The 9,302-nt window shown below is 37.6% G+C and overlaps 1 protein-coding gene across 4 annotated transcripts in view; it reads left to right on the forward strand.

Moving 5' to 3' along the window:
- The window catches only part of LHX9 (LIM homeobox 9), a 20,572-nt gene extending 11,623 nt beyond the window's left edge, over positions 1-8,949 (forward strand). For 2 of the 4 annotated variants that reach the window (XM_009326161.1, XM_009326159.1), the window contains 2 exons: positions 2,877-3,079; positions 4,300-5,129. In XM_009326161.1, the coding sequence (XP_009324436.1) occupies positions 2,877-3,079; positions 4,300-4,557 (461 nt within the window). In that variant the 3' untranslated portion in view covers positions 4,558-5,129. Of the gene's footprint in view, positions 1-2,876; positions 3,080-4,299 lie in introns of all 4 variants that reach the window. The other 2 variants (XM_009326163.1, XM_009326160.1) reach the window with 2 other exon arrangements.
- Positions 8,950-9,302: the final 353 nt, after the last annotated feature.

Below are 9,302 nucleotides of genomic sequence, written 5' to 3' on the forward strand. Positions count from 1 at the left end.
GCGCACCGCCTGTCCCGCTAAAGCGCACCCGAGCCGGGAGACTGCGCTCCGCCTCGGAGCGGGCAACGTCTCGGTCGGAGCAGAAGTTCACCCTTCTCGGTCACTGTTCGGCGAGAACCACGAGTTGAGGACACGGCGGTGTCCTACCGAAAGAGTCGTACCCTGGGGCGTCCACACGGACGTGGCGGGGCGTTTTTGAAACCCGACCTTTAAAAACGAAACGCTGATGAAGCTAACAACTTCGCCGAGCTGAGCGCAAACGTACGCTGGTGTACTCACCAGCGACCCGGCGGTAGCGGGCTCAGACTTGTGTGCGCATTTTGTTTCAGGGGAGCTGAGCACAGGGCCAGAATGGAAAATGGGATCCTGCTGCCGGATCTACAACAGCTTTTCTACTCGGTATTTTGTTTAGGAGTTTAATTTCTGTTTCTCAGCTCCTCGGCTGTAAAGTGGAAACACAACAATAAATAACTCAAAATGTTATGAGGTAAAAGCCATTCATACTTGCGAGCTGTCTGGAATTAATGTGAAAAATGGAAGAAACTATTCAAAAGTACTTAAAACATTCAAGGCTTTCTCTATATTACCTCTTATATCATAGAATTAATATGTATTTTGAGGGAAACTGTGTTGACTTACAGCCCACAGGATGTAGAAATGAGATGGTGAAGAAGATTTCCCTAGGAAAATATTTTACACAGCTGTTGCTCAAAGAGCTGTTTACTTTATTTCATTATGTATATATGTGTGTGTGTGTGTGTGTGTATGTGTGTAAAACTATGAAGAGTTCACTGGAAGAATTCTTGGCAATAAAAAGCAAACTGTTATAGCTCTTTCCAAAGCAAAATTAAACAACCCCCAAATCCCGCTGCAAAGAAATGAGCAATAATGTCTTGCCCGATTTTTTGCTTCCCCTTAGTTCTCCAGGCAATAGTGTAAAACTCTGCCCTGTGATGTGGCCAAACCGCATAACGCTGTTTCACCCAAGTAAAATAGAGAGTGAGCTAATCATTGTATAAACCAGGATCATCCGAGGATGCTTGGAGCCCTCTTCCCGTCTTCTCTTGAAAGCAAAAGCCAAAATAAAGTAGATCACAGACAAAAAAGTAGATCACAGAAACAAAGGCAGTAAGCAGGACAGGGGAGCCTGAGGAAGTTCGCCTTGCTGCTGTAAACCTGAGCGGCCCCAGGAAAACAACACAAACAAACAGCTTGCAACTGTCTGAAGTAAAACCTGAGGACTGAATTCTGGTACTCTGATTCATGTCAGCTCCTAAGTTACGGCCCACGTCGTTTGACTGAAGGCAGTGTGATTGCTTGTGAAAAGAACTAGTAAATACAATCCAAATCTGGTCTGAAATTGTTTTTAAGGCAACTTTCAACTCCTGGTATTTTCAGAAGTGTCAGCTTACTTTGTTTGAAAGTGTGGATATACTTCTTACAGGTATATCTAGACTGGAAGCAAATCTAGCTATAATTAAATATTCACCTGATTTTCTGTCAAAGTGTTGTCTTACCAGCATCTGTTCATGTTGACTTGTCTTATAATTCAAAAGAGAAAACACCTTCAAGAAGCTTTTTATTTTCTCCTGGTTTCTAGTTGCTTTGCCTCTGTTTTTAGCACTGCCAACATCAGTCTCTCTGTATTGTGTGCTTTCCCTCTTTCTCCTTCTCTCTCTCTTTTTTTTTGTTTTTGTTTTGAGAAATAGGGATCAACTAGGCCTTGTAAATAATCCAATAACTATTGGAAAGCATTTAAAAAATTCAAATGAGCAACTAATGAAACTTGGTCTAGTTTACAGACATTCTGAAACATTTTTAATTAGCTGTTTTTTAATTAATATTCCCTGCTATGATGACACCAATAATTTTCTCCTGTGTGACTGAGCTATCTTTATAAAATGAGATCCTGTAAATTGGTAACCCAATTTTTTTTAAGCTGAAAAGAAAAATATAGATGTCTGTCTTACTTTCTTTTGCCAATACTGTCATTCCTTTCCCCAATATGAAGTAATGATGCCACGGTCCCCAAACAGCTGCAACTCTTGTGTACAATTCACAGCCACAAAAGTGTAATCTGAAACAAATTCATCTTTCATAGACACTTTGCAAATCCTGAATCAGGGAAAGCAGGGAAACTCTTTTAAAGTTTTGAGCCACGAGTTGGTTGCTTATAGATACGTCCTAAATCAGAGCTAACTAAGAGCTACTGCCGAGCGGGGTTGAAATTGAGCGACTGAATCGAGCCTTCATGCAACCGCTTTCTAGACATGTTTTACAGACGAAGGTCTTTGAGCAGTTCATATAAACTCCCAGGCAGAGTCCAAAAGCATTTATTCTACCAGCAAAAAACTCCAGATTTTACGCTTTCTTGATAAACTGTCATAACAAACTTTCCTGCTGTACATCTCTCTTTATAGGTGCTTGTGATTTGGGGAAAAAGCTCAGGAACATTCAAAATACTTGTTTGACCTTTATTCTTCTCTCAAGCTAAGAGTGTTTCAATGAGTGAGATTTCAAAATCTGAATGAGATTTCAAATGACTCTTTGAATGCCCAAAGCAAAACCATCACCACAGGGAAAAGACTTGTTTGAAAGAAAATGCCAAAGGAGAGAGAACTTTCTAAGCCTGCCCTTAGTAGGTACAGGCCCGGGGGACGTAGCATGTTTTAAGAATAGGAAAAGGTCATCTTCTGGATCTTTTTTGTCTCATTTAATTACCACATCTGTACTTATCCTTGCACCATCTTAGCCATTCCTTCCTCGCTTGCTTGCTTCCTTCCAAACAGTACGTGGCTCAAGATTTTTGCCTTCATTCATTTACCCTACATGATGCATGGCCACTAACTCCTTGTTTCATTTTGTTCATTGAACAGGTTGTAATGAGAATGAGGCAGATCACCTGGACAGAGACCAGCAGCCTTATCCCCCATCCCAGAAGACAAAGCGCATGCGCACCTCCTTCAAACACCACCAGCTTCGTACCATGAAGTCCTACTTTGCTATCAACCACAACCCCGATGCCAAGGACCTCAAGCAGCTCGCCCAGAAAACAGGCCTGACCAAGAGAGTTCTGCAGGTAAGAAGCCACATCGCAGGCTTGACAGAATTTCCCCCTACCCCTGCCAGTCAATAGCGTTTCCCTTATGTTTAACAATAGCGATATATGTAGAAACACTTTTGCTGGGCGCGTCCCTAGTGGGTGTGCAGAGGGGTATGGTATTACCTGGCAGGAGTGCCGAATGTATGCCCTACCACCCCGAGGCAGCCAAATACTAAAATGTGATTTGTAATTAGTTGCATCCTCAACATGAGGGAACAGTCTCCAGTGTCTACCAACCCAGTAGATATCCTGGGATCTGTAGCCTCTCTGTGGTGACCTTATTAAGGGTAGAGCTATCAAATCTACTCATTTTATACACACTGGGTGAAGCCTTTGGGCTCCCCTGAGGTAGTTAATGTGGCCCCTCAGTGAGCAGATCCCCCGATATGTAGGAAGCAAGCTTTGACCAATATGATCCTCCAGGACCAGCCGGCTCCCTCTCTCAATGCCTGTTAGACAACTGCTATCATTAAGGGCCTACATAGTAAAAAGTCACTTCCCTGTGAAGGACAGCCTAGCAAATTACATTTAAAAAAATCCCTATACGGTGTGTGCTAGCTCAGTGAAGTTAAAGCGAGGTGTGTATTATATGCAGAGTGCCAAAGAAGGGCAGCAATTGAGATAGAAGGAGAATCTATTAGCGGCAACTCCTTGTCCGTGTTACATGTCACCTAAAACATTTTCAGTGAATCTTACAGAACAGAAAGACTAGGTGACCCCTATCAACAATCTGGACGATAGGGATGGTGTAATTACCCCTCCTTCCTCTTCAGTCTTTTAAAATGATCAAGGCAAACTTTCAGCCTTGGCAAAAATCTGCTCATTCACCCTTCACCTCAATCCTTATCACGTGTCTTGACCCGAAGCCTACCCAACCCAAGAATACGCTACATGGCCATCACGAAAGTTGCTTTCCTTGGGTGAGTGAGCGAGCAGATTTTTCTTAAGACTGCTCTACGAGGGCTGCACACCGGGCTGCAACGTTCCAGTGAGCACCCATAGCGCTGGGCCTTGTATGCAGGGTACCGCCTGCGAAAGAGTCAGTACCACCAGTAGCAAGTGAAGCTGTAGGGTGACTTAGTCAATTTGCCACACAAAAACAAACATAAAAAAATGACTTAAAAGCAAGAACAAAGACAAAAATAAGCAAAACAAAACAAGCATCGGTAAAGAAATCAATTGGGATTGGTTTGCAGGTTTGGTTTCAAAACGCAAGAGCCAAATTCAGAAGGAACCTTTTGCGGCAGGAGAATGGGGGTGTCGATAAAGCTGATGGCACCTCACTTCCGGCACCGCCCTCAGCAGACAGCGGCGCACTCACTCCACCCGGCACTGCGACCACTTTAACAGACCTGACCAATCCCACTATCACTGTAGTGACATCAGTGACCTCTAACTTGGACAGCCACGAATCCGGGAGCCCCTCACAAACTACCTTAACGAACCTTTTCTAACATTTCAGTTTTTTTTTTTTTAATTCTTACTCTTCTTCTTTATTATTATTATAATTATAATTATTATTTTTATTATTTTCAAGCCTTTTTTTTTTTTTTTAAATAACAAACCCACAAACTATTTGGGAAAATAAACAGCTTGATGTGTAGCATCTGCAGCCACTTGGCAAATGAGTTTGAAGTAATATGTTGCTATAACAAATGAACATTTATTGTTGTTAAACTGTGCTCAAATTTTTTTAAATTCATCAAATAACCGAAGAGAAGGTTATGAATCATTCTAATAAGTGCCTCTTAAAATTGTATGTTACTTATTTCCAGAACCTTGAAAAAAATGATTACTACCACCAAAAAAAAAAAAGAGGATTTTTTTCCCTCCTTGATAACCAGATAAAAATCAGTTTAATTATAGCCAAAAGAATGCTGCTTCAGGATTGTATGTTCACGTACAGCATTTAAGAACCCCGAATTTAATTTTATTTTTGTAATGCATCTAAAAGTTTTGTATGATTTTTTTTTTTAAATGTTGCAAAATAAATACAAAATGAGCTAAACTAATCATGGAAGCAGTCAGACTGCAAGCGACAGTGCTTTTTTCTAGTGCATTAGTCACAAGCCTGACCCTCTCTGAGCACTGGGGAGTCTCACTGGGACAGCTAAACGCTCCTCTGCCAGTTCTTCACCCAGCTGGGACGTCCTTGGCCACCACTGAAAGCTGTGCCTGGATGGAGGGCTTGGAGAGAGAGACCTGGTGGTGAGAGTGCGTGTGGGTGAGGATGGCAGGATCAGGCTGCTGGTCCCCAAATTTGTGTCCTGTACGTTAAGGAGGCAAGATCCGGAAAACGCCCTCCAGAATGAGCTCACTCCTTTAAGGATATTATTGAAGTAATAACAGCAGAATAACTCCTCAAGTGAGGAGCCCTTCTGATCTGAAATATCGCACAGGGAGGGTTTTTCATTTTTGTCTGTCAAGCAGCTCTGATTTGGAATTAAAAAAAATAAGTGCGGTTCGCTGCGCAGCCGTGATGCCGTACCATTAAAGCAAGCAGGAGGTTGCCCAGCTACTTTAGTGAGCACAAAAATAATTTCCAAGAAGAAGTATGCATGTGTACTGTTAAAATGAGTTTTTGATAAATCATACTTTTTTTCAGGGAAATGGAAATAAGCAAAATATAATTTATTAAGATGTTTAAGGAAAATATCTCAGTACAAGTTATTCATTACTATTTTAAATTTACTTTAGATGTTTCCTGAGATTGTATCAGTCACTTTCTTTAACACGCGAACTTAAAATCTTTAGTTCATTAATATCTCTAACGTATACTTTAACTTTTTAAACTTTGTATAAAAGAAAAAAACATTAGCAAAAATTCTTACAAAAATGGGAATTGGCAGTGAATAATTTTAAAGCAGATAAACTCAGAAGCCTTGTGGATGCTGATCTGAATACATTTCTTAGTTTACAATAGTGATCTTTCTTTTTTTAATTTTATTTAAGCTAAAAGTCTGAATGGTCTGGGCAGTGGTGAATGTTCATTTGTATCCTTTTATTGTAGTTGAACACCAATTAGATTGTGGAGAGTCTCAGAAACAAAACCGAACAAAAACCAGTCAAGATCTATGTCTTGCTTTTAGTGGATTGTTAAGAATAACTTTGCACATATACCCCACTTTTTAGACACCATCAAATCTCCTTTTTGGTGGTCGAAGTGGCTATTTAATATATTTTAAAGGTGTCCTTTTTGGCTGTATAAATGTGTGGTTACATATTGACAGTTCACTGCCCACATTAAAGTGCATTATTGTAATTTTTGCTCAGGGTTTTTAGAAAATTAGCACAGAAAAGTAGCTTATTTTTAAAAAAAAGATGATGGAAGAGATGTTAACACTGTAATAGAAGAAAGGTGTGTTTGCCATTATATATTTAGCAAGTATGGTTATCATCTTCTACGGATATTAAATCTTGACTTTTCCTATTTCTATTACCTTATGGGCATTTACCACTAACCAGACCAAACGACCTTGGTAAGGCTGAGATCTTTATTAATACACTTTTACAGGTAAAAATATTGATACTTATAAATTTTGTTCTTTGACAGAACAATATATGGTACTAGAGATCTACTTTATTAAGTAGACTAATTAAAACTCAGTTCTACTATGTGCCTTATGATATACCTTGGGAGTAAGTTTGTGAAAAATCAGGATATATGTGTTGTTTGTTAAATTAACTGTTTTAAGCCCTTTTGACACCTCACTAGTTTTGTACTGTTTTACCTCTTATTTCTGAAACTCTTTTTATGGTGTATCCTGTTAGAGGGGACAAACATGTCATAGAAAGCAGTTGTGCACTCTTTCAGATATAGTTGATAAATCCAATAACCTTATATATTGAGCTTCGTGTTTATAGTACAGTAAGTGGTCTAGCAAAATTGTCCATGTTTCTTTGTTTATTGATAAATGCATTGTATAGAAACTATTTCCCCTAAATATTTATGGACCAAACAATTGTGATATATCCTATTAAATTTGTGTGAATAAACCATTTTGAATCTAAGGAGTTTTATTTCCCATCAGGTTTTTTGGGGTTTTTTTTGGGTTTTTTTAATTTAAATTCTACATGTACCAGTGCGTCTCTTTGCTTTTACGGTACCTGTGAACAATTGGTATTAAACACGGAAACACGGCCTTTTAATATTTTAAAATATGGTTCCTTCTTAGGTTTTCAATTTCTTCATATTCAATGTATATGCTACTGCTGGTGCAATTTACATTTTAGCCTTTTAACCCCCTTTTTTGAACATGCAAAGTAATGCCCCACTGATTTGATATTGAAACCCTGTCTTAGACTTCTAAAAAAGCCAGAAAACTAGCAGCTAAAGTAATTGCATGACAAATATAACCTAAATAATATGATGAAATGAATCAAGATTTAATGCTAGGTATATTGAACACAAAATAGAATTGCAGACCCTGAAAAGCCAGGTTGCTCTGTAGTTTAATAAATTGTCACTATGATTTCTTTCAGGGAGAACAAATCATGGGGCATTACAGCCAAACATCCCGACGTTTGAAAATTCCCTAAAGTATTAAAAGAAGGGGAAAAGTTTGATCGGAAATCCACTGCAGTGAAGACAAAGACAATATTAGGTTATGATAATCATACTTTTAAAAATCTATTGAGCCAAAAAATAAAAATAAAAGACTTGATGTCATTTCCTGAATGTTAACAAAACATATGTTATTTTATGGTGTCTAATTAACCGAACTGAAGGCTTCAACAAATTGTGTGGTATTAAAAACAAATTTAGAGAAACTATGTATAAAACCAGAGCAACCTGGCAGCAATCTACCCAGCCCATATTCGAAGAAAACTTTTCTTTAAAAAAAATCACATTTGTCAAGCACAAGTATTTGTAAAATAAAATCTGAGTGCATTCATTCCACTTGCTTGCTAATGTGTACTAGTCATATCTGTTAAATGGATTTTTGTAAATTCAAAGAGAACTTTTCACTCATTTGAGATCATAGGAATCAAAACCCAGTAACTTTAGTACTATTGTTTCTGAATTCTTTTTTTTTTAAATGAGACAAATCTGCATGCACTTTTCCATTTGTCACATATAGTGTACATTTCTGTATGATGAATTTCTCTTTGATGTTTCTTGTATAATAGCTTTCATTAATAAACATTTTATTTGATGCAAACATAGTTAACTTTATGTAAACACATAGCTAACTGTTCCAACTAATTTAAACTTTTCTTTTGAAAAGAAGCAGTACAGTGCAGTTCCAATATGTTATATATATCTAAAATCACAAAGAATGAGGTAGCAATACTGTTGCACAGTGTAAAATTATTTCCTTTTGTGTTAATTTTTTAACTTCTTGTATAAAACTGACATGTTTTAAAAAAAAATTCCCATCAGCATCAACAATAAAACAATCCCCAAATTCTTCATCAATGTAAGAAAACATAAGCAGTACAGTATGTAAAATCCTCAATGACTTTTAGAGTACAAGGATATAATTTGTGGATCCCTGAGCTGTTTACATGGTCACTATGCAATGAGCAAGTATGTTACAAAAAATTGATCCTAAGATTTCCAGTCCAAATCACAGATGATTTTTACAAGCCAACAAGCAAGTGTAACAATAACCAATTCTTAGTAATGAGGTTTTGTAACCGTTAAGCAACTATTTGCAGAAAGGTTTTTTAAAATATATTCCTATTTAGCTGTATAGCCAAAGCGTATGTTAAACAAATTAACATATAAAAGACTTGCCAGAAAATCTTTCATTAAGATGACATTTTTATTATATACTAATGAACCCTATGTAAACAATGTAACTTTTATGAATGATGGACATTAAATATTTCACTTACGTGTATCTCCAGCATTTTGCATGTTTTCTTAAACTTTTCCAGTTTCTGAACTCTAAAAAGAAAACCATACAATTATTAACAACATAACACAAAGTTACGTACAGATTACTGCAGCAATTTCTGGAAACCGGTAACCAAGAGTGTTCTAGCAGCAATAAAAAGGTATCATTTATTGGTGGCAATTATGGGAAGCATTGTTTAAACAACAGTATTATACTGTGTTGTAAAGTTCTATTGAAAAAGGTTAGCATGGTGGACTTAATTCAAATCAGCTTGATCAGAAATTTAAGTATACTGTGAAATTCTTAAACTGAGCCTTAGGCGTATTTATTACTGCAGAAAGTAAGTAAATGTAGGA

This window comes from Pygoscelis adeliae, unplaced genomic scaffold (assembly GCF_000699105.1).
Source record: "Pygoscelis adeliae isolate BGI_AS28 unplaced genomic scaffold, ASM69910v1 Scaffold256, whole genome shotgun sequence".
Classification (NCBI taxonomy): Eukaryota; Metazoa; Chordata; class Aves; order Sphenisciformes; family Spheniscidae; genus Pygoscelis; species Pygoscelis adeliae.